The following is a 26,249-nucleotide window of genomic DNA, read 5'->3' as shown; positions in this document are numbered from 1 at the left end:
CATCAAGGTCACGAGTACTGTACAAAAAAAAGGTCCTACGTAAGTTGAGTTGCTGCAACCAACAGCTAGAGCTATCAGGCAGCTACAGTGCCACACTCTGGCTCCATGTTCCAAGTGTTCAAACACTTTGAGCCATGCAATAAGGCCTGCTGTAGGAAGTGCCTTTCCAGCCAAATTCACATACACTACAAAGCAGTGTAAAAAGGAGGATCACAGTCACATTTCTTAAAAATTAGGGTTTATTTTGCAAAACTCAAAACAAAATACAGTAACCCCTAAAAACATTGACAATGAAGAGTAGTAACATGCATGTTTTTTTTATAACAGAAAAACAAAAGGGTTTACGATAAAGCAGCACTAAAGCACTGGAAGAAAGCTTGTAGCAAAACAAAAAAGACTTCACAAGAGCATCTCTGTGGCCTGCTTGCTGGAATGGGTGTTTACAATGTCCTGAATGTCAATTCCCCCACACAAATGTCCAATGGGTTCGCACTTGCCATAGTTCGGAATGTCACTGAATACCATCCGCAGCGAATGTCTGTGCCATTTACTGATCGTTTCAACATGAGGCACATTAAACTGTACTATAAAACCATGATAACGACCGTTGAAGCTTTAAGCGCTGATTGGACCGAACCTCTCAACCCGGACAATGTGGGTACCCAGGGTCACTGTTTTTTTTTTTTTTCTTCTTTTTTGTTTGTTTGCTTGCTTGCATTTTTGTGTCCTGCAGTTCACATCACATCACTCTACATTCAGCGTTGTAACATTGGCTAACTCGAAACATGATGAACAGAATGAGGGGCAAAGGCCACTTCAATCTGATTGGCCTTGACAGCAAAGTACACCTGCCGGACACTGATACATGAATGTGCATTAGGTTACACTAAACTATGGCAGTGTCCTTCTGTTGTCGATTTAGAATATATACTTTCTTTGACCCCCCCCCCCTCCCTCACTCCCTCCCTCCCTCCTCCAAACCCACCCAATGATCTCTAATTAATCTCTTCTTGTTATCGCTACAAACATGTACTTGACCATTCCTCACCCTCCCCTAACCACTTTAAAAATGATATGTTAGAATAAACACTAACTGTTAAGGAGTTTCTAGGGGGCTATGGGAAATGTAGTTCTCTCCTCCAAAGGCTGACCATTTAGTCAGCAGCTACAAGATAACTCAAAGATCACTGGGTTTCATTTGAACTCGTTGTGTACCAATGCACCGCATTAAAATGGCAAATTAAAAATGGAAAGAAGAGGGGTAGATATTGTTCCTCTTGCTTACGACTCTCAGAAGAGGCTCCATTAGCCTTGGTAAAAACACATGCAATTACATATCACATGATAACATGGAGTGAAAGCCACATTAAGGGGAACAAGAAAGACAAGGGCAATTGAAACGCTAAAATGACCAACTTACCAACACTGAAACTACTGGACATGACTGCTACAATCTTGCAGTCCGGACCTCTATTGACTAAATAGAGGATTCGTCTGAAATAGTTCATAAAGTTGTATACTCACACAATATTTTTTTCATAAACCAGTCTGTTGATAACGCCATCCACTCACATTCAGAGAGAGAGAGAGAGAGAGAGCCAACGCAGCCCCTGTGAGTGAAAACTACATTTCCCATAATCCAAAGCAGAAATGAAGGAACTGCTGAGAAGCCTCTTGGTCACATCCCTCCTCATCGGTCACGAATCCGCTCTCAAAACCGCTCACCCCAGATCGGTTTGCTCACACAACCACACCGGCTTCCAAAAAGTCCAGGATCTTTCAGCAGCAAAATAAGGAGAACTTAAAAGAAAATAATCTAAAAACGGCCAATCCCCGGGCCTCACCTGTCGGAACCCAACATCCTCCCGTCCTCCCGTCCTCCCCTCCCCAATCCCTTCCGCTACCCTTCAGTTTTTGTCGTCCTTCTTCTCCTCCTCCTCAGTGGGGTAGGAGTGCCATGTCAGTCGCTCCTCGTAGAAGGATATGACCACCTGCGGACACTTGACATTGGCCTCCTTCGCTGGTACCAGGTCTGCCTCATCCGAGTTTCTCCTAAGGGGGGAACAACATCCAAAAGGAAGGACTATTACATTAAGAACAGCACATGCTATTACATTTCCCATATCGGTCTTTAGAAGTTGCCTCTAGGTTGAAGTTTAGTCATAGAGAAATCCAGGAGATAATACCACTACGGAGTTCTTTCTAAGGGATGTAACAGACATTCCTATTGGCTGCTTTTGGTAGTGGTATAGTAGAAATAGACGTTCTTATTTGTTGCTTATGGTAATGGTATGACGGCAACAGTCAGATTGTGCTTGGTGTTTAAATTCTACGTTGTAACATTAGATGAACACAGTGATGACGTTAACCTTTTCTCATAGTTACAAGTCAACCTACAGTACAGTGTTTTAAGGCTACTGTGTTTTCATAAAAATGTGAGGAGGGATATGCCAAGTGTGAGCAGGGTACACACCATTTCATGAGGAACATGAGCTCTCCACTGGAGTCTGTGGCACCAATGATGCGCTCTGGGTCCAGTCCTCTGGCAAAACCTCTGGGCTTCTCTGCCTACAATAGTCCAACACACAGACAGACATTTTGAAAAAATGCACACAAAAACTAGCCAAATATGATGAAATAAAAAATGTTGTCATCTTGCCAAGAAATTATAGAACATTACTTGGTTACAGACCTGCCAACCCTGAAGAACATTTGCGTAAAACCTAAAAAAATCTGCTCACAATGACCTACAGTGCAGAATGCAAGTCAATTTTTTCTTTCAGCTGGCGGTGCCCTGATCGACTCCTCTCATTACAATTATTTGGCTGGCATAACCATTACCTCCACCAAAGATATTACATTTTTGGTGTCATTTCTTTGTCTGTCTGCCTGTAAGCAGGTAAAGCTACCAATATGGAAAACTAACAGCTTTGGTGTCCGCTGTGTGTGACAGCATAGCCCTTTATACAAGGTATGTTCCTTCATACGTCAACTGAGCCTTAAAAGACCATCTTAGAAAAAGGCACATTAATGAGGGTTAATTTATTTTAAAGGAACACTTCACCGTTTTTTCACATTAAACTACGTTATTCCCTTAACTAAGACGAGTTGATACATACCTCTCACGTTCTGGCGCGCAGCGCAACTTTAACTCATTCACTGCCTTTGACGTCTTTAAACGTCAATTTAGACACATACGTTGACTGCCATTGACGTCTATAGACGTCAATTGCCGTTTTCAATGGGGAGGGCTCCTGGGTGGGCTTGGGAACGATCTGGCAGAGTTTCAGGCTTGTAAACAGACTGCAATAGCGATCCGAACCTCTAGATGGCAACAGTGCCATTTGGATCATTAGTATCTGCCTAGAGTGCACAAGTCATGCAGAGACAACTAGCAAACACACTGCAGATCGACCACAGTGGATATAGTTTGCACGCGATGCAGGGAATAAATATGCTTACTTCTTACATCAAGGATGGAAAACACGTGAACGGTATGATCCATTTACATTGGATATTGCGATATAGACTAACAACAACCTTGCTAGTGCTAGCTTGCTAAGTCTAGCATCCTGTTCAGAGTCTTTAGCGACCATCAGAGTCCCTAGCAACCTTGACGAGACTGACGAGATAACAGTGCAATCGTGGTTGACATACTACTGAAACGCTAACGTTAAAAAGTTGATTTTCACAAAAAGATCGTTTTCTCCATGTTTTGGTCAAAAACAGGTGTTTTTAGCAAAACTAACCCATGTTCTACTGACGATTACTAAAGAACGGAAAACGATAGAAACAAGCCGTTTTTTCCTGGTGAAAGAAGAGAGTCTACTCTTTCATTTGGTACCTTCGGTGTTTACATAGTCATAATAAAGCTCACCGTTCGGTGGATCTTGGAAAAACAGTCAAAATGCTGTAAAACGTCTGGCAGTATGGAGCGCTCTGCACTGAAAATCGCTGGCAGCCAATGAGTTAATAGCACTTAACTAGCCCAATGCATTCATTAGGATCCAAACAGAGATGAAGTTAGAAGCGACCAAACACCTCCATATTTTCCCTGTTAAAATACAGTTACACGACCAAGTATGGTGAGACAAAATAAAACGTGGTGCATTTCTAAGCAGGTAAGAGGGATAACTATATTGTGTGGTGCAGTAATATCCTCACTCTTGCACTTTCAGTTTTACTTTGGAGTGAGGATATTACTGCGCAGAGTCTAAGTGCTCCCAATGTTATTCCGTCACACAATAAAGTTATCCCTTTACCCTGCTTATAAATGCACCACGTTTTATTTTGTCTCACCATACTTGGTCGTGTGACTACTCGTGTAACTGTATTTTTATAGGGAAAACATGGAGGTGTTTGGTCGCTTCTAACTTCATCTCTGTTTGGATCCTAATGAATGAACTGGGCTACCTAAGTGCTATCAAAGTTGCGCCGTGCGCCAGAGCCAGTGAGTGCACGCACTGAAACGTGAGAGGTATGTATCAACTCATCTTAATTAAGGGAATAACATAGTTTAATATGAAGTGTTCCTTTAAATGTGCAGCCTGCAATTCAAGAGAACTGAGTGTTGCCATTTGAGCTAAACAACCAGTAAATTCTAGCCAGAGGAGGAAGACGAAATACAGATCAACTGATGTACTGGCGTCTGCTTCCCATCGGCATGGTTGAGCCAGCACGACAGATTGGAGACCATTCTGATAACGCTGTCCCTGCAGTGCTACGGCTGCGGTTGCAACACAACAGGTAAACAGGAAGTGAACCCCTAGCGTGCAGAAAGGAGGGAGTCTCACCTCATCTTTCCTCTTCTTGGGCCTGCTCTCCTCTCCGCCCACGTCGCTGTCGGACTCGCCCGTTTTCCTCTTGCCGCCCTCCTTCTTCTCCTCGTGCGCAGACTTCTGGGACTGCAGGAACTCGGCGATGAGGTCTGGGCAATCCAGGTTGTCCTCGGGCTCCCACGTGTTGTCCTCGCTAAAGGGACATTCAAAAAACACTCAGCACAAGAAACCGGACTTCCAGCAGCGCATCAAAAACATTATTCCACAAACTATATTTACTTATTTTTCATTTTATATCAAAAACAAAATACCACTGCACATTGCACAAACTTTTATGTTTACCCAGAGCCTGCAAGACTGACAAGACCAGAAGACTGTTCAGAGGAGCCTGTTGCTATGTAGTGATGTGATGGCTGGGTAGAAGACCTTGGAGTAGCAGTGGAGAACATTGTATACAGTTTATATTAGGAGATATGGGTGTTTTGTTTTTTCTGCCGAGGTCTATGCTCAAGTGACCTTCTAGTTGGCTTATCAAAATGAGCGTGATTGAGGGAGGAGTTTAATGCTCATGCATGCGCACTTAATTGCACGTTAATTGGGATGCACGAAGAAAAGCTGCGTGGAATGCTGAGTACTCACTTTTTTTTTTTTTTTTTTGTGCGTTCGCCACTTACAGGTTTACAAGTGTAAGTGTGCAATATTTTACAGGGTTCCCAATCTGAAATGTGAAATGTCATGACTTTTCCCTGACAAAATAAATTAATTTCCATGACCAAAAATTAGCGGTACAGTTTTCTAACCAAAGACTTTTGATCAGCCGCGTAGCATTTTTCATTCTTTTTTTTTTTAGAGCGGAAGATGAATAAATTCGCATTGAAAAAAAAAACAAAAAACAAAGTTACACACCAATTCTGCGTAGAAATACTGTACAATTGTATTAGGCCTAATTTCATGACCAGTGGGAACCCCGTGGGTTTTAGTATGAAATCCATGCAAGTCTGAGTACATGAGGCCCAAGGTTCAGGCACAAGTTTTCAAAGGTCTATGCGGGAGTGGGCAGGATGAGACAGGTGCATTTGCGGGTGAGGGAGAAACAGAGAATTTACTGCACTCCCGCAAATTAAATATGTGCGTCAAACTAACATACAGAAATGATAAGTTATGTGTATAATTATAGTTGAGCTGGATGTTATGTTAGGCAGAATAAAAAAAAAAATGGGTTTAAGCCGCCTAACTGACGGATATTGTAGTTTATGTGGATTCAATTCTTTCTTGCTGCACTGTTGTTGAAACTCAAAATCAAAACCATGGCGGAGAAAGGAAACCACTAGGCCACTTCGTATATTAGTGCCTTTCTAAAGGTAGTCTACATTCAGAACCAAGAAACTTAGACTAGACATCTGGTAGTCTTTGTCAGTTGAATGTGTCGAGTGCTCCTTGTGTTACAGATGTGAGCGGGAGTGGGACTAAAAATTACACATATTATTGCTGGAGCGGGCAGACTGAAAAAAATCTATCCCATGCAGACCTAACATTCAACTGTCGTCCAGCATTTTGAAAGAAACAAAGAGCCCTAAATGTCAATTCTTCGTCAGTCAATTAATTTCTCTCTTCTTTCCCCGTCACACCTCTGTGTTAGCCAACGCCCCCTCGCTCCTCCATCTGATAACACGTGAACATCACAGTTCTAACTGCGCATCTCTACTTTTAGCACAAAGTGCAAGAATGAAACGGACTTACTCCGAGAAGCCCTTCCACTTGAGCAGGTACTCCACGCGTCCCTTCACCACGCGGCGGTCCAGGACCTTCTCCACCACATATTCCTCCTCCTCCTCCTCTACCACTTCCTCCACCTTCTTCTTGTTCTGCTTCTTTCCTGCGGTGGTCGCCAGCTTTGCTCCTGCTGCTGCTGGTGCTGCTGCTGCTGGTGCTGCTGGTGGTGCTGGAGCTGCTGGTGCTGCTGGGGCCGCCACTGGTGCGGGCACTTCTGTAAAAGCGAAGGGCAAAAGGATTCGGGTGTGGGGGGTAAGAGAGTGTTTTCTTTGGTGTGTGTGTGTGTGTGTGTGTGTGTGTCTCATAGTGACTAGCCTATTTGTTTTTTTTGGTTTGTTGTTGTTATTATTTGTTTTAAGGGAGAGGGATTCACTGCAGCAGCCTTGTGAACTGTTGAAGGCTGAGCTCTGAAAGACACAGGTGAAGATGAGGCGACTCTGCCACAGGATGCTCAGACGTCTGGGCAGGGTTCTGCACGGCACGTCTGGGAACGACTTCTTGTCCTCTCAAAAGCCAGCTTGTTAAGATAAGTGGTCAGACCACAATAGCGAATGGCAAACAAACCTCCACCTTTCAGAAAACTGACGTCATTTGCGCTGTCCTTATCAGAGGACTCCAGGGACTTTAAAACAGGTGGGTAGATTTACAACCGTTAAACGGAACAAGCCAAGTTCTCTTTTTTTTTCCCCTCTGGAAAATTCAGACATTTTCCTGACAGAAATTAAGTTTCACTCTATGGTCAAAACAGAAACGGCTGTGTTGTCACAGGACCGTGAGGAATTTTGTATTCTAATAAACAAATGACAAAAGAAAAGGGTAGATCAGAGCCTAACACAGTTTTATTTCACTGATTAACAGATCAAAAGAAGTGGTTGACACAAACACTGCCCTGCCCACCCATAATATACAGCCTTGCTACCCATACAAAAGTGAGACAACACATGTTAATAGTTGACTCGCAAAAAAAAACATTTACTGCAGTATTTACATAGCAGTTGCTCGCCAAATTTGAATAAAGAAGCAGGCATCTTAACAGCGAATTTCAACTTCAGCTACATTCTACTACTACGTTCATTTGAAAACAGAATCAAAAGGGGCTGTAAGCATTGTGGAAACGTTTCTTTGGCACATTCTTGTTGCATGGCTTGTACTTTCCCCTCCAAGTGTGACAACATTCTAGATTCTCAGTCAACCAACTTCCATATGACTTTCGCCAATCCAGAAGCCCTTGTGTGCTAATGCAATGAAATGAACAAGATGGTAGACAAACCGAATATCAAAATTGTTCCACTCCACTAACACCCATTCAAGGACAGACAGTTAAACATAGTTAAACATAGCACACCTGTTCCTAGTCCCTCCCAACTATGCGAGGTTCAAAACACTAAGTTTACTTATAAGCTAACCACCCCAAAACCCTGAAGCTGGAACAATGGAGTAAACTCCATTGCCCGGTCTATTGAACACAGAAAAGACAGACAAAAAAGAAAGCATGGATTTGAATGAAATAAAAAAAAAAAAATAGAAGAAAGTTGTGGGACACCTGCACTGGGAGCATCATTAGATGTGTCTGCAGTCTGGCTCATGCTCAGCTTGAAGGATCAGTGGAACCTTCCGGTTCCTTCTCAACGCCAACAGAGCTATACAACAGAGCGAGAAGGGGATTAGGAAAGCGAGTGAGGCCGGAGGAGGAGAGGGGATAAGGGGATGGGTTTCATGAATCATGTGGCATTTGGGGGGAGGAAGAGGAGGAGGAGGAGGGAATTTCACACAAGGCAGTAGAGAATGGCATTGATAGAACACAAAAACATACTCCAACACAGTTGGCAAGGTCTGGTTCAACACAGGAAACTTTATAGACTAAATAAGCCAGGATTCCCGGTATCAGGCTGATACCAATGCAACCATTTCAAAACACTTTTCTATTATTACCAGCTAAAATAAATCAGGAAAACATTTGTGGGTTCACATCAGAAAGTCTATGATGAAAGCAGTGCAAGGATTTTTAATTAAAAATAAACATTTTACATTTCTTTTAAATCAGTGTGATTCATTCATTTTTTTCAGTGCTATGGAGGAATAACACAGGCAGGCACACATGAATAAATCCTGTACACAAACACCTGAATGAACAAAGATTCAAAAAGATAGAAAAAAAGGAATCACTTCCTGGGTCACAACCACCTTTGACAATCTTCTCCAGAAGCAGAAGCAACATTGATGCTACTGTAATCAAGTCTCTACAGCTTACACAAAAACAATGCAGGATCTTGGGGCTGAATTTACATTCAATAGGCTAGGATAGGGAAAGGGGGTTGCAAAACTGTTGGGCTGCACCAGTGATCTAAAAAGTTTGAAAACTATTAGACTTGAAATGTAAATGTCAGGAGCATAGAAGATGCCACACGTTGCCAACTTTGAACCCAGGCATTGGTTTCAAACCAGAGACCAAGCGAGAGTGGGAGACGGAGAAGAAGCACATCCAGGTGAAAGTTAAAGGAATGTGGTGAGGAGGGGGTCTGTGGGCTATGCCCTCTGTGAACCCCCAGTTCACTTATGGGGGCAGGGCTTTTACTGAAACACACCCTCCACCACCACCACTACCACCAACGTCCCATTCTTTACTATTGGGTGAAAAATACATACATAACTTCTGCCCTCACTCACCATTCAAAATCAACAAGTCATCACACTCTGAAGAGAGTCTGAGGTCAGTTGAGTCAAATCATTAAAATATATGTCACTGTGGGACGAAGGCGTGACCCACACAAAGCCTTTGAATGAAAAACAGCTCGATTAAGCAAACAACTATAATGGGAAATTGAAAAAAAAGTTGTTTTAGGATACAAAATGCGTTGCAACAAGAAAGTGCTGTAAGTGTCATTTTGATGCCCCCAACCCGAAATTCTTCTGTATCAATTTATTTGCATGCCAAATCAGTGCACGTGGTTCTGAACCTCAGTCTACAGACCTACTAACGTGCAGACTATTTCAGGACACACGAGTAGCTTTTCTCCCAAAACCTAGCATACAATTCAACAGTAAAACGTATACACTGTCTCTGTGCAAAAGACTAAAAATGCTAATACTAAAGTCGCTTGCTGTCTGAAACACAGGCCAATGCCGACTATACCAACGTTCAATGCAGGGACTTCTACCCCACGTTTCCTGTCCTTCGGACCATCACGTTAACGTCAAGGTAATTTAACACAAAAAGTTCGTTGCTTAACGTTAACTCTGCTAACTAATGTAGTGCTTCATCTAATCGAATGACACAGATAATTGAACTATACACAAAATCGGCTGCATAGACGGAAGGATAGGGCCCACCCCCCATTACAAAACAGCGGCGGAGACACTGCACATTATTTAGCTAGCTAGGCATCTGTTGTAAAACTAACGAATGCTACAACGATAATGCATAGCTTGTCAACATTATCAGTTGAACTTTATCGTTGATCACAATTACCCAATTACTGCATATCGACACCTGTAACATTGGATCAATGGCTGTGGATATCGGTGCCCAACAGACTGTCTCTATTTGCAAGCATTGCTCGTCTCAGTCATGGCTTCCCGCCTCCTCCTCCTCCATGTTGACCTGAATCAGCGCTGCAAACGCTTCTCGTGGAGCTGGGAAATGCTGCACGAGGAGGCTTTGTCAACATGCTGATACAGGCAACTGATCACAGCGAAATTAAGACAACAAAAATGAATGAGCAACCATTTAAATCACGTGGTTCAGTTTTTTGCACGATGATTCTACAGCTGCAAGCCAAACAAACGTTCTGCACGGCTACTGGGATGGACTAAAATGGAACTTACCTTTACACAGAACTGACAACGGACACACAGAAGTGAAAAGCCTTTTGCTCTGACTTGGAAACAGCGTGACTGGTACTTAGTTTGCACAAGATTACAGTTGTTATGTGGGGAAAATACAGTAGAACGTTGTGTTACTTTACAGAACCACGTCCCTTCTGCTTGCAGACAAAAGACTTCGACTACACCAACCACCCGCCAACTCTGCTTGAGCATGCGTCAATTTACGATCGCGACAATGGCATCATGGGAGATTGAGTGTCAACAATGGGAAAGTATTTTAGTTAGTAAGCATTTTATAGCCTATTATACATATATGTTTTCTAACATTATTGTGCACAAATTGAAAATGTAATGATCTTTTCACTGTTTGCTGAACATGATGATGCTGCAGAAAGGAAATCTTCTAGACCTCAGCTGTTTTTGGAGCTGCACTGGACTCTCAAACAGGATGTGTTAAAAACACAAACTGTTTTGTTTCTCAGCACATTTCAGCACATCTGTGTGACTAGTTTAGGACAACAAACGGACAGTATATTTATACAGTGATTTTGCTTTTCTAAGTCCCATCAACAATGTAAAGTAGGACCTATAGCCTAGCCTATGCAATAAAATGTATTCCACACAAAACATAATTTAATCTATTGCATTAATGACTATAGGCTAATCACAAAAGCAGAAAAGTTTGTAGGCTGCTGAGGAATTACAGACGCTTTCATTATTTGATGTCATGATTTGAAGTCAATCAGTCATCTTTGATCAGAGTTCATCTGTATGTAGATTGTCAAAAAATCTGAATGAATGCAAAGTTTTCCTTTTCACATTCAGGTATTATTCCTCTTCCCAAGAGACGCTCCCTCTCCCATCACGATTAAGGAGCAGTAGCCTAATAGTTTAATATCTGATCTGACCAAGACGGTGCTCGCTAGTATGTGCCATCGCAAGGGCACTGCTAGAAAATTTGGGTCCTAATCACAAAAAAATAGGCTTACCAATCACATTGGTCAGAGATTACTTCCTACGTCGCCTAAACTTTACAAACTGACAGTAAACAGCATCAACAGTCAGGAAGCAATACTGTATGTGGTCTATACTTTACCTTTTTAAATAGACGTCTGTATTTTTCCAGCTGCATTTTTTTTATGTTTGCTGTAGAAAGAGTCCCTATACAGACAATCAAAGTCAACTTGTAAGTTATGAAGTTAGTGTATTACAATAGACTGTAGGCTATAAAAGTGTAGTAGCCTACCTTCCTTTCTATTCCGGCAGCTTCAAAAAATCAGTAGGCGTGTTCGACTTCTTCCAGCATTGTTAAGATCATGACTGAATGTGAATCATGTTTAAAAAAAAAAATGAAAAGAAAAGATTTTTTTTTAGGCTTTTTTGCCTTTATTTGGACAGGACAGTGAAGACAGACAGGAAGTGAGTGGAGGAGGGAGAGATGGGGTGGTATCAGGACATGACCGCAGGTTGGACTCAAACCTGGGTCCCCGTGGGTACTTGGACCCAGTCATGGTATGGACACTATAGCCTGTTGCGCCACAGTGCCCCCAGAATGTGATGCGTGTTTGTATTGAAAATTTGTACTCGTTATCCTTAAATTGACTCTAGATTGTGTTTACACCAAATCAATCCTTGAATGACCCTATGAAGATCTGGTAGCATGTATTGATTTAGAGCAAATTCTGCTGTCATGGTTGGTGTTTTATTAGTGTGAATCACAATCCACTGAGGGTGTCTGCATTACTGGGGTGGACTGATGCTATGTGTTTGTGATGAAAATGTTGCTGTTGAGGTCTGTCTCTTTAGATCTGTTGTGGAAAATGTCCACTTCCGAATCTATTTAACAATGAACACTTAACTATTACTAATTAGCACTCTGGAACAAGGCGTCTGAAGGCGACAATGCAGACAGGAGATCTCTGAAGATCTGCTGATCTTTAATCCCCATATTGCAGTGACAGTACATCCCAAGCAATGTCCAGACCAAATAGGCAATAGGGAGAAGGTGAGATGTCATCAGTTGGTACACCCTGATGAGATCTGACTTATGGATGGCTGCGGCATTTTACACCTCTTGGTCCTCAAGTGCCCCTCTCACGCCATCCCCAAAAACACCTTTTAACCAATCAGCGTCGAGCAGGATCACTTATACTGGTGGAAACCATCTTCCTATCATACATAAAAATATATGCAAAACTGTGTAACCTTGAGTTTTTCTGGTTCTCTCCAGTTGGATGTAACAAGGGTTTTCTTATCTTGTTTACTTCATAACCGGCAGCAGTATCCACCTGGCATTTGCCCTTGCTCTGCCTCCACCAGCTGATGACGTCCCATCCCTCTTGACCATCTGATGAGAAGCCAGGTATCTACGGTACTCTCCCACACTCCACTCCTCTAATTGATGGTTTGTTCTGTTCAAGATACTCTATGTAATAACCTGGAAAATCTTACAATAAATGCAGTAGGCCCAATATTATAGCTTATGAATTCATGAATTTGAATCAGTAAAAAACACCACAGTGTTCTTAGTTTTTTCAGCCTACTGTACATTTTCTTTTTAGAATAAGTACAGGACTAATGCTGTGATTTGACTGGTGGAATGGTCAGATTTGACTGGTGGAATGTGTTCACCTGGCTTCTACTGTCATGCCAACAAAGATTTGACATGTTATGCTCACAGTTTTTCTACAGGGACAATAAAATACCTACAGTAACAATACAGTCAAAGGCCCAGTAATGTTTTCCAGTTAGCTCAAAAGCAAGGGATAGCATAGGGCCTACTTGTGTTACAATGTTACAATGTCAAATACAGTTTAGACGCGCACAACAATTGCAATTGGAATTGCAATCAGGTCCGGCAGTGTGAGGGTCTGCTTACATAAACTTAAAAATCATTGGTCCAATCAAATCACCATCTGACTTAAAATGCAGATGTCAGAAATTGGTATCACTTTGGTTAATATTGCATGACAGGGACAAGGTTCTGGTTGACTGGGTATGTTGACTGACTCTTTTTTCCCAACGTGGGGAATTTTAACAAGTAGTTAGACATAATATATTCAAGGTGTAGTGGACGCCGTGGACAGGACATAATTCACTTATGTTTTTAGTGAGTGTTTCTTATATGCCTTGATAAGTGTGTTGTGTGCTTTAGGTTATACAATGATCTGGATTTTGATGTGCATTCTGCACACACAGCTGCATATGTACTATAAGTCAGTGTTGCATGGACGCAGTCCTTTTATAAAGGAGCTACGTGTTTGTTTATGTCATGGGCAGCGCCACGTTTTTCGTTGAAAGAATAAATGACGCACAGTGCTGTGTGGTAAATGTGAGAAATTGTCTGTTGAATTCTTATCACAGTTTCCACATTGGTGACCCCAATGTTTGTCTTTAGGACAAAGACAAATCTGACCAGTGACAACAACAAATAATGTTTCTTTGAAGCTGCCAGAGTTCTGCGAGTCATCAACCTCTGCTTGGTTTGTCACGAGACATACGCGCAGTTTGTGTGAGATCACTGCGGATACTACAAGTGCTATTATGTGGTGTCAGCCCTGATTGGTTGTAGGACAGCTGAATGTGCTTGATCCCAGGAAGGAAGCAGGAAACAACATGTAAGGTTGGGCAGACATAGCCTGGCCCCCACCTGACTACATACTTCCGCTCATCTACATCTCTCTTCATCCTCCGTCTGGTATAGCTTGATTCAGCTTTGTTTACCCCGGCAAGTACATCTCCGCCCAATCAGCGAACAGAGAGCGTTCCCAAACATTTAAGTTTCAAGCCTATCGTTAAAGTTAAAGAATAAACTCCAATGAATTCAAACTTCAGACAAGCGCCCACAAACCAGGAAATAAACATTTGCCAATGGATCCAGGCCAGACTCTGCGAAGAAGAGGGCAGACATGTCTCAGACCATTGAATCATCAGTACTGATGCCCAGTAAGGCTGTGTTCTCGGCTGCCAAGGAAGGCTGTGTTCTTTCTCCCCTGCTCTTCTCCCTGCACACTTACCACTGCACCTCCAGTCACCAGTTTGTTGACGACACCATCCTCACTGGACTCATCTCTAGAAGAGATGAGACGGCCTGCAGCAGGGAGATTGCACATCTGGTAACCTGGTGTAGTGACAACATTCTGCTTAACGCTGCCAAAACTGTGGAGATGCCGTTGGTTCCTCAGCACCACCAACCCCCATCACCTTGTGACTCCCCAGTGGAAACAGTGGAGGGAGTCCCTCCGCTTCCAGGGAACTTTTGTAATTTCCCAATTATTAGCCGTGGCTTAAATTGATCTTGAAAAAATTCTTCAGCAATGAGGTACAGGGGCAGTTTCTATTCATATGGTTTTGTTCTTTTAACTTAACATAAAACACTCCTGCTCCTGCTTATACACAATGTGGCTAATACACATAGGCTACAATTACTGTATGTCTTGTGTGGGAATATAACATTATAACTCCCTCATCAAGAAAGCGAACCAGAGGATGTTCTTCTTGCGGCAGTTGAAAGAAATCCAACCTGTTTAAGTCAATGATGGTGCATTTCTACTCTTTCATCATTGAATACACCCTCACGTCCTCCATCTTCTTGAGAGGCTCATGCCTTGAGTGCCAGTTTTGGCTGGCCCGTGGTCACCATCAATTTCTTTGGACATTTCCTTTGAACACTGAACTCTTTCAACTGTGCTGCTCCTGTCTTGAACTTCCCACAGCTGGTCACAGTCAGGGCCCTGTAGGAGTTCCTTGGCACAGTGAACTTGCTCAACTCATGCCACCTGTACCAGGCCCTGGAGAGCAAAGCCTCCAAATAAAGAGCATTCATGCATGGAGAGACACACAGCATTTGTGAATGCTAATACTGCTCTGGCTCTGTCACTTATCACTCAGGGGGTGCCTCTCATTTAGTCTTTTATACCTCCTCCCTTCCTCAGTCCTCGTCCTCACTGATCTACATAAAGAATGATGGGGCGGCAACAATGGGATAGTCTATCCCGTCGATTCCCGCGTTAGTTATAGATCAGTGGGAACGAGCCTGGAGGATCGAGCATCGAGGATCAAGGAGAGAAGTTGAGAGGCACCCAGGGTTACGATTGCAATCACCACAGACTATGCCTTGCCATGAGCAGTGGGTATAGGCACTAGGCAGGGCTTGGCAGTTACTGGCTGTCTTCAGCAAGCAGTGAATACAGCACATTTGACTGGGAGATGCTTACCTTTACCTTGCCATTCAATGCATCTGTTCACAGCTGAAACGGCGACAGCTTGTGGCATTTGTCAACTACAAGTCGGTGCTGCTGACATTTGCCATGACCAGTTGTGCCCACCAGCATTGACATCTCTTTTTCATCTCTTTGTTCACTACAGACAATACAGTTCAGTCAGGAAGACTCGGGGAAACACCATTATGAATAGGACATAGTGATTTAATTCGTATAAGATTTATAGACATGACAGTTGGCAATGTAGAAAAGTCTTTGGCGTAGGCCCCGTCCTTGGTCCGGGTCTCGAAGTGATCGGACCCTGCAGATCCTGCCGGAGTGAGACGGCAGAGGCGGAGCCTAACCGCTGTACAGCTGGGCAGGGACCAAACTGGTAGTGGTTGGGGAGGGAGGAGGGCCATCAAAAGTCGGTATCTTCAAGCAGCGAGACAGGTACGTGACCCGGTTTATTATAAAGACAGGTGTAGCAGCCTATTGGTAAGAGGTAGTGGGTGTTACATGATTATTGCAGTCTTCCCAGCAGAACTACGCTGCGCTTGCATCATGTTGCAGGCAAAACCAACCTTGTTGCAGACGGCCCTTCCCCTGTCCATGCAAGGGCTGTCCACTTAGGGCATCCACGCTCGCATGAGGCTTTTTGTCAGACACATCGAGTTTAGAGGCACTGATACTTGTGGAAAGTTTGAATCTGAATCAAGGTGATCCAGTCGCAAATTACTTTGAAAAACTGGCATAATGGATTAAATACTGGATTGTAAGATATATAGACATGGCAGTTGGCAATATGAAAAGTCTTTGGCGTATAGGCCCCGTCCTCGGTCCTTGAATTTCCCCTTGGGAATCAATAAAGCATCTATCTATTGTAAAACATGGAATTTCCAAATTTCAACTTTTTGAATAACAGGACCTGGTATCCATCATAACAGATGATCATCCATCTTGACTGATCTCCACTGACCTCAGCTAAAGGGGGACATAACTGACTGGGTGTCACAATTGATTAGCCTTTCTCACAAAGTCATATTGTTTTTTCCTGTACAGTATTCGAAAGATCAGACATGATCTAATAACAATATGCCACACAAATTCTTGCGCGGGCCATGGTTCTTTCCAAACTGGACTATTTGCATTGCATTGTTAACTGGCCTACCTGCTGTGAAGTGAGACTATTACAGGTGATTCAAGAAACAGCGACACACCTTGTCTTTAATCAACCAAAGCCACATGCAACTTCTTTGTAAATTAGTCTATGGCTTCCTACAACAACCAGAATTAAATTCAAATCCCTCACTCTGGCTTATTGGACATAATCCGTCTCTACGTCCCCCTCACCCACTGTGGTCCTCAGATGAGCATCTGCTATGTTGGCCTTCCGTCGACACTAAAAGATCACAGTTAAGACTCTATTCTTCTGTGATTCCTCGTAGGTGCAATGATTTGCTTATAATGCTCTTCGCTCCAGCGATTTGTTTGAAGATCTTGAAGTGCTTAAACACTAATCTTTCTTCTGTTTCCCTTGTAATAATGTCATTCTCCTTACAGCCACAGTTTGGATATGTTCTTTGCCATCATTTGGTGAAATTTTATTTAGTCTATTAGTAATATTTTGAATACTAGAAAAGCACTCAAAGCGCAGGCCTCCACCAAGTGAAAGCATAACTGCCTCCTGAATCCAGAATTATCTTGCAAACAAACAAACAGACAGACAGACAGACAGACAGACAGACAGACAGACAGACAGACAGACAGACAGACAGACAGACAGACAGACAAAGCCCGATGAAAACATAACCTCCTGGGCAGAGGTAATAATGGTAATGTAATGTTTATTTATAATTTAGTGCTAAGAACTGTAAAACATAAACATAAAATGTAAAGGCTAGCCCAGTCTATACAATACTTTTATGTAAATACCAGTTTTGTGTACCAGTGTGCTAGCACATAATTATGGCCCCTTTCAAGTAACATGGACAAATGTATATGACCTACCTTGCTAGGGATTATGAAGGGATTATGCCATTTTAGTATGAAAGTGCAAGCTCTTTACCTCAGATTTATCGCACAAATCACGCTCTATGTTTTTACAGACCATTCCTTTTCTCTGTCGGTCTCAGGGTTGACTCTACAGATACAGTACCTGCTGACGGTTGCCATGGAACGGATATACAGTAACCAAGAGATTGTTTCTGTGAGATCCTTGGAGGTTGCAGATGAAGCAGTGAATGGTTAGTGTGTGTGTGTGTGTGTGTGTGTGTGTGTGTGTGTGTGTGTGTGTGGTGGGGGAGGGAGGGTGTTCGGTGTGGGGGTCATTGTGGCACAAACAACACGTTCAGCTTCATTAGCGACCTGTTGCCCCTGTGAACAGCCAAGCCATTTTTCACCACAGACCTCCAGTCAATTAGAAGTGTGTGGGAGGTGACTTTGGAAAGAACTTTCTTGAAAGATGCTCGCAGGGGAACTCATCAGTGGATTATCCTAAAGTAGTCTGTGGGTTAATGTATTGCATAATAACAATAAACATACTGAGACCTTTATTATTATTATTATTATTATTATTATTATTAATATTTGATTCTTAAAAAATATTCTATGCTTTACTCTTGTTAGTCACAACTTTTACTCTATGAAAGTCTCCTGGTCATATTGTTGTTCACTATCCATTTAAGGCTAACCAACGTCTATTACAAACCTATCTGATATGTGGATGCTGCTGGAATAAAAAGTAAGAAAAATAAAAAGATGCAGGCAAAAAGAAAAGAGAGATTGCCAAGAGCACTGTGTTAGGGTGTATGGGAAGAGGAAAGATTTAAAGACATGATGATAGATAGAGAGGGAAAATAGGTTAGGGGGTGATGGGAACGGGATAGAGAGATACGGAGGAGAGAGAGGGTGGAGACTGGGGTAATGTAGAGGAAAGAAGCATGATCGAAAAACTCTGGGAGAACAATGGAGGTGTGCTAACAAAATTTATCTTCTGTCTCAGCAGCATGATTGAGCTAATTACCTCATTACTCATACACAACCACCAGCACTGTGTGTGTGCCTGTAGAGGGAGAGAGAGAGAGAGAAAGAGAGAGGGAGAAGGAGGGAAAGAGAAATGGAGTGAGCGAAGAAGGTGCAGAAAGAAAGCATAAGCAGCAGACAGAGGTAGGGAGAAAGAAGGAGGAAGGATGAGCGACTAAATTGACTGTCCAATTTAGAGTGTGGACAGAGGTAGCCAATGTGCCAGCAGTGGTGCAAGGCTCAAGCTGCCATGCTGATTATAGCATCATAATAATACAACCAGATTGAAAGGGATATTCCTCCATTTTGCTCCCCTTGAGCAAAACAGTTGATATTTCCCTTTTTCCCGTTCATCCAGCCAGTTTGTGAGTCTGGCGATACAACTTTTAGCTCCAGCCCCCAAAAAAATTAAAATAAATAAATCATTGAATTGATTCAGACCATTAGCATCTCGCCTGTTTGCATCACGCTTAAAAAGTGAATAAGATTTCTGATAATTTTCCCATTTAAAACTGGTCTCTTCTCAAGTTAGAAAGTGCAATAAGACAAACTGAAAATGAAACCTGGTGATTTTCTTGGCTGATCTGACATGGAACTACACTCTCATTCTGCCATAATGATCAAGGAAAGTTGCAAATGTACTATGGGCGCAGTGATATCACGCAACACCTGAAAATAGTCCACAGGCAACAAGCAGTAATAGTGCGTTATAATAGCATTATAATAATACACCAAGATTTCATTCACTAAAAGCAGTGCCTCTCCCATAGATATCAAAGAGCTAGATGCTGCATTGCCCGTCGAGTTCTATTAGGTGCCATACGTGAATGTGGAAAGCACCTTACTGTCTATGGGCAACAAATCATGTCGCACCTGTCTATTGGCCTCCAGTGATTGTTGCCATCATGATGGTGATGCTATTTACATACGTTCTAGAGACCAATGCTGTATCTCGCTTTCTAATACACTTTATGACCTCTCCATAGGTAGCTTACACTGGGAGAAATGATAGTACAATTTTAGTGGAAAACACACATATGGTGAAATACACCCAGGAGGAAATGACATGCCCTATTAGCCATGGCAACTATGTACCATATACAGAACTCCACATGAAGGTATCAAGTGGAGATGAAGCCCAAAACATACTGCTGCATCAAGGAGGAGCCAACACCAACTATCCTGGAAATGCCCATATACAGGTAAACACAGACAACATAGAACAGAAAAAGACAGTTGGCAATTTACTGTAACATCATCTCAACATGATCACCAGAAGCACTCAGTGACCGCACATGCGCATTTAGAACTCAAATAGTCCTAGTTTTAAACTGTGTCATGGTAGGCAGTCCAGTTTAAGCTGATTCTGCAATTTATAGCAGGATGAGGGTGCAAAAACACTTACACCGAAGACAGTTATATTCGGGCAATGTCATGATTAATATGATCAAAGATTACAATTCCAGATGGTCACTTACGGAGTCAGGAGAGAACATAAGTAAAGAGGCAGTTCACACAGTCTGGCCTTAATATACCACTGCACAAACCTGCGATGGTGCAAAGAAGACCACTCTCTTTCTCGCCACTCTCATACAAGCTACAGTGATGAACGAAAGCCAGCATTACAAACCAGTAACAAATCTAGTGCTGCATGGTATACTGCAGTGGTTCTTAACTGGTCTGGCTTTGGAACACACAATTTCCTATGTTCATGAAGTCGCGACCCATATATTTATCTAGTGTTCAAACCAAAGGATGTGAGCTACATGGTAACCTACAAAGTGCCTGTGGACCCACTTGTCTGGAACATTTGGCATTACATTTGCGTTTACCACTAAAGTCTAACATGACCGGTCAAATAAACATTGCTTATGTCCATGATAATGACTGACATTGGCTATGAATAAAGCCTGTTAAAGTAATGGTACAATATTAGAAAATAAAAGCTCTGCGACCCACCCAGAAAGGTTCTGCGACCCATTTTTGGGTCCAGACCCACCAGTTAAGAAACACTGGTATACTGGATCCAGCATTTTCATGCATGTGTAAAATGTCACCATAATCCAGTATTGGCAGAAATGTCACTTGCATAAATCTTTTCTCGCACTAAAAGAGAAACAGTAACTGTTTTTTTGATAGACACTCTATATGATGCTTGAAGGACAAACTTTCTTCTAAGAAGAAACCAAGATAATTGTAGACTGATACTCGTTACTTTCTCATGTAACTATCTGATGACGAGCATTGTCTGTGTTCCCTGATTTAGAGAAGCACATCTGTTTAGTTTGGCCAGGGGTTAGTAGCCTACAAGTCTCAATTTATGGAGATTCATCTGAATAATGTTAAAAGCAGATTGCAGATCTTCTGAGGCACTTGTTAAGGATGAGACAGAACAATACAAAACCAAACATGTAGCCAATGAGCATCTATTTAGTGAGTCTCTCTCACGCTAAGAGAGACTGGAGAGACAAGTGAACATTCATCTGAAGGGGAGATCTGGCCTCCTGATGTCAGCAGCATTATGGCGGAATAGAGTTCAAGTGTACTGCACACACATCCAAAAGTGATAAAAACAAAACCTGGGTGCTGGACAGAGAAGCATGTCAGGACAGAACGATAAGTCCGTGCACCAGAATATGCTCCTGATCATTTTTTTTTTAAATGGTATATCACTAAAACGTTTCGGGCCCAAGCCCCACTGTCTGATTATCGCTCCTTCCTAAATGGGAATAGAGCCTCGCTAATGCTCGTCTCTAGCATTGTTGTTGAAAAGAGTGCTGAGCCAAGGCAGGAGATGGCCTACCCTGGTCACAGGCAAAGAATGGACCCCATCAGCTGCAGCATTACAGTTGGTCTCAGTTGCTTTGGTACATTTCTCAGATCAGAATTGAAATTCTCAAAACTACCTGTTAAATCTTCAGATCATTGTCACTTGTGCACATCAAAAAAAGCAGTTTCCCATTCCTTATATTTGATCAAGTTTTGGTACATCCATGCAGTTTTTCTCTGTCACTTTGGTACATTTCTCAAATCATCCTAGAGAGATTTGCAAAACAGGAAGTGCATATCTCAAAACAATTTGTACAAATAGCAAAACACCATGGATTACCTGCAAAAGCCATTTCGTGCTCAAAATCCTTAATTCATCTCTCAAAACGAAATGTCTGTGTCAATGAACATGTCAGTGCATCAGAATGACAAGACCTTGTGCCATTGTGTACGGATAAGACAGTCAAATGGCTAGTCATGTTGTCAGTATAACAGTGTACTCTGGAGGGTTGTTCAAATGTAAACTATGGCTAAAGTTTTGATGACAATTTTGTAAATTGTAGGTTACGCCTTAGAGTATGTGGGAGTGATTGATTGCAAGAGACTGGACAAGATTCACGTTTACAGTTTTTTTTAACTGTAATTTGTTGACAGACCATGTCATTGTGATAGAAATGTGACCATAGGACAAACTCCTTATGGGAAAACTGTACATACAGTGCTGTAGGAATTACAGTGCAGTCCTACACCTCTTAGCGTTCCTGTCTTTTAGGCCACAAATTCTCATATGATAACATGTTCAACCATTTTACATGCCTAAATGTTGTGCGGGTGAGACTATTCAGCAAAGAATTGTTCATAATAATTTGCATGGATTAGTCCGTGAGCCAGAGGGGTTGGTCGTTACCGAAAAGATGGCAAAGACTACCATACCTTTTCTGAAAGCCTGGAATCTCAGCTTTTCAATGATGTATGATGGCCATCTGACAAGAGTAGCTGTTTTGAGTTATGACGCATAATGTAAACTAAGGTTGAAGAAATAATGTGTATAAATCAAGCAGAACATTGAAATATTTTATTTTGTTATGTTTGGTATCATTTTAAAGGGGAGACTCTGAGCTTTCATTTAAATCCCTTTGTGAACATTTTGGATAAGTACAGCCAACCCTGGAGCTCTTCAAACCTTTAATCACACACATTTTCCTGCCATTTCCCTGCCATCTTTTGTCTTTTAATCCTGTGGCACCTGGGAGCATCAGAGAAACAAAATCCAAACACTGAAATACTGGCATGACCCTAAGGATTCAGAAAATGTATCATTTACCCATATTATCTGATTTGGAGGGGATGAATTTCCGTCTTATATCAGACATGGCGTTTTTTCAAAGACATAAACAGTAGTGTACTATTATCCTTAAGGTTAATTTGTTGATATGTCGAGTTGAAAGTCTGAGGTAAATATATTTGAAATAATAATTATTGATACAGATCATTTTGAAAAAGTTGTTATACAGTGCAACACACTGACATGAGGAGTGACACAGTCCCTCTTGCATGAGCAGGACAGAAACGCAAGTACTGCTTGTGGACCAATGGAGACATTGAACCAGTCTATGGAGAGCTGCAAGTCACCATCTTGGTCCAGTCTAGACCACCCATGCTCAACTGGGGAAGGAACTTCAGGGTTGTTCTCGAGGCATCTTCTCCAGATAGCACCTTGATAGTTAGCTCTGAGACCGTGCTTCCTGAGAGAATCCGAGCATGGAGTTAACTGCCAGGATTCTACGCCTTTCTTTGCACAAAAAAAGTGCATACTTCATTTCATTGATGTTGGTGATTCTGGACTTGGAGCTGTACATTTGACATGTGAACTCCTTTAAGGCTGCATACAACGCAGGTGTCATTGCCCAGTCTGCCCCAACCTTCTGAAAGGTCACACAGAAGATTTCGGGCTGACACTTTACCATGGCCTGCAAATGCACTTACAGTATCGCAGCCTGTGTATACGTGTATTTTCTTGCCTGAGAACAAGGCATTCATTTTTTAATATAAATTCCAAGAAAGTGGGGACCTGATATAAATGATATGTGGTGGATATGTATTAAGGACCTTTTTAACTATCTAAAAATGCTGAGAATGCTGAATAACAACTTTTTCAAAATGATCTGTATCAATAATTATTATTTAAAATATATTTACCTCCATAGGCGTAATTTGCGGGGGGGTTAGGGGGGTTATGACCCCCGCAAAAATCAGATCCAGCTAATATAACCCCCCTAATATCAAATCAAAAAATAATAATAAAAATATATTATCAAATTATAAAATATTCTGAATGAATGACTTTCGTTTCTTTTCTTTATTCATTTCATTTTCCAGCAAGATAGTATCATGTTTTAAATATTCTGAAATGTACCCCCCTGCCCACCGACTACTTGGTATTACCCAACCTGCGTTCTTTACCGAAAGTTTGTTTACTATTTTGCGCAGTCGCTGGGATGAATGGTTGGAGAAAGCTCTCAACTCAGGTGGGAAGATTAAAAAGACATTGAAAGGCAGCCAGACAGCATTTTTTCATTGTTGGTTGACACCAACCAAAAATAGGAAAAATCCTGACCAAATGGAGGTATACCCCTATTGCTAAGTTAGCTGTTAAATTAGCTGATGATTTGTTGACTGGAGTTGGCTGGCTAGCCCTATGAGCCCAACGGACGCAAAGTGCGTCAAAAACACACCCATTCTTCTCTGTTACATTGCTCCGGGATAATTAGTCACAGCGAGATGAGACCTATATTGCACGAAAGAGCAGAACCGGGGCTTTCCAACGAGACTAGACACTTGTCTGTACGATCAAGTATGAAACTAAAATAAAATCATGAAGTTAAATCAAAGTATATCATATTTACAGTCTATATTGCTCTGCATTCAGGCATCCAGTACTCTCGCTTGAATTACACGCGAACCCGCCATCGGAAAGATATGGCACGCATGTCAGATGAAAGAGGAGAGCTAGAGCTATCCACAGATACCAAATACAACCTTCTAGCCATAAAACAGACGAAGTGACAGCAAAATAATAACTTCATTTAGCTCCACTTACCCCATGTTTTTGTGTGGCATAATAGCCTATGTTCATAATCCAACGTTATCATGTGTTTCAGTTTCTCTATGGCAAATCACGTTCATAATACGGTTTTGAGATCCTAACAAACTCCTGTATGGTATCCAATTCAAGACTCATATTGCATCCAAATTTGTTTGACAAATAAATACTTTTTTGCCTTTACTTTGTTCATTGCAATACAGTAAAAAATATTATAGAGAATCATCATCTGTGCACATCATGTGTGCTACCACCCAAACAAGTCAGGTCAGATCAGCAAATATGGAGCACAAAAAGTGTCAAAAAGTCATTTCTCATCAGTAAATAAAAATTGCCATTTATTTCTGGAAGGCACACATCATGTATTTCTGTAAATTGCTCAGCCCCAAAGTAGGCTATACCCAATATGGTTCTCATTGCAAGTCAGGCCTACACAACCATGCAAGTCATGTCGAGCTGTCAGCTTGCTGTGGTGAGATACATGTCAAAATGTAAGAATGTGTATAGTATGCTTTTTAAATTTGTATTATCTTAAAATATAAATCAAATCAATGCAAGTATTAATACATGTGGTAGATCTGGGTAGCCTAGACTGTGCTGAAAAAAAAAAACCAATATGTAGCATGTGTGAATGGCACTTACAATGACCAGGATAAATGCTTCTAACTGAAAATGCCCTTAAAACAGCCTAGGGCTCATAGGGCTAGTGCAGGCGCGCACTTTATACACACAAGACGGTCCATGTGAGCACACTGAATTTAACTACTGTGTCATTATGGCACAAACAGTCAAGTGAACAGCTTAGCCTAGCCTAAATCATCATGATGTATTTCTAATAAAGGAACGGCAAATTAGCATGTTACCTTTTGCACAAGAAAATTATTCAATAAACAAATAAATTGATAAATATGCCGCAAGTTTAACCCCCCCAATGGTAGACCCAAAGTTACGCCCTTGTTTACCTCAGACTTTCAACTCAACATATCAACAAATTAGCCTAGGGTAATAGTACACTACTGTTTATGTCTTTGAAAAAACGCCATCTCTGATACAAGACTGTAAATCACCCCCTCCAAATCAGATAATATGGGTAAATTATACATTTCCTGAATCCTTAGGGTCATGCCAGTATTTCAGTGTTTGGATTTTGTTTCTCTGATGCTCCCAGGTGCCACAGGATTAAAAGACAAAAAATGGCAGGGAAATGGTAGGGAAATTGATTAAAGGTTTGAAGAGCTCCAGGGTTGGCTGTACTTATCCAAAATGTTCACAAAAGGATTTAAATGAAAGCTCAGAGTCTCCCCTTTAAAATGATACCAAACATAACAAAATAAAATATTCCAGTGTTCTGCTTGATTTATACACATTATTTCTTTAACCTTAGTTTACATTATGTGTCATAACTCAAAACAGCTACTCTTGTCAGATGGCCATCATACATCATTGAAAAGCTGAGATTCCAAGCTTTCAGAAAAGGTATGGTAGCCTTTGCCACCTTTTCGGTAACGGTTTCCATAATTTGAGGCCCTGGCTCACGGTCTAGATGTACCAAAACCTTTGCAACTTGCTTGATGTGCAAAAGTGACACAATGATGTGAAGATTGAACAGGTAGTTTTCAGAACTTCAATTCTGATCTGAGAAATGTACCAAAGCGACTGAGAAAAACTGTAAAAGGCATTTGAGCCAATAAAACCTTGACTCAAGAGACACCTGCTGGCAGATATTCGTTATTGCAACTTTTACCCCAAAAGAGGAGAATTATCCAGATAAAATTA

General features: G+C 41.7%; 1 protein-coding gene and 1 long non-coding RNA gene across 3 annotated transcripts; one reads left to right on the top strand and one right to left on the bottom strand.

The window, feature by feature from the left end:
* Window positions 1–221: 221 nt before the first annotated feature.
* Window positions 222–10,552, bottom strand: cbx1a (chromobox homolog 1a (HP1 beta homolog Drosophila)). Of its 2 annotated transcripts, none has more exons than XM_062532791.1 (6): window positions 10,377–10,552; window positions 8,095–8,191; window positions 6,519–6,765; window positions 4,794–4,971; window positions 2,474–2,568; window positions 222–2,052 (listed from the first exon to the last, which is right to left on the bottom strand). In XM_062532791.1, exons 2-6 carry the CDS (start codon window positions 8,135–8,137, stop codon window positions 1,908–1,910), a joined length of 708 nt encoding a protein of 235 aa, XP_062388775.1. In that variant the 5' UTR covers window positions 8,138–8,191; window positions 10,377–10,552; the 3' UTR covers window positions 222–1,907. The 2 variants fall into 2 exon arrangements, with proteins under 2 accessions (XP_062388775.1, XP_062388776.1); XM_062532792.1 differs by lacking the exon at window positions 10,377–10,552 and adding an exon at window positions 10,021–10,138.
* Window positions 9,934–17,784, top strand: LOC134077281 (uncharacterized). The gene is made up of 5 exons (XR_009938674.1): window positions 9,934–10,448; window positions 10,542–10,656; window positions 11,775–11,888; window positions 12,658–12,747; window positions 17,713–17,784. It is a non-coding gene; the product is annotated as an uncharacterized LOC134077281 (long non-coding RNA).
* Window positions 17,785–26,249: the final 8,465 nt, after the last annotated feature.

Source organism: Sardina pilchardus, chromosome 3 (assembly GCF_963854185.1).
Source record: "Sardina pilchardus chromosome 3, fSarPil1.1, whole genome shotgun sequence".
NCBI classification, from domain to species: Eukaryota; Metazoa; Chordata; class Actinopteri; order Clupeiformes; family Clupeidae; genus Sardina; species Sardina pilchardus.
The sequence above is the reverse complement of the archived record's forward strand: the minus strand, read 5'-3'. Positions and strand labels throughout refer to the sequence as shown.

Excerpts from the sequence above, each read along its gene's own strand:
- cbx1a (XM_062532791.1), bottom strand. The coding sequence starts at position 8,137 with ATGAGCCAGACTGCAGACACATCTAATGATGCTCCCAGTGCAG. Across the intron at positions 6,766-8,094 it reads TAATGATGCTCCCAGTGCAG|AAGTGCCCGCACCAGTGGCG; the intron begins GTGTCCCACAAC and ends TCGCTTTTACAG. Across the intron at positions 4,972-6,518 it reads AAGTGGAAGGGCTTCTCGGA|CGAGGACAACACGTGGGAGC; the intron begins GTAAGTCCGTTT and ends ATGTCCCTTTAG.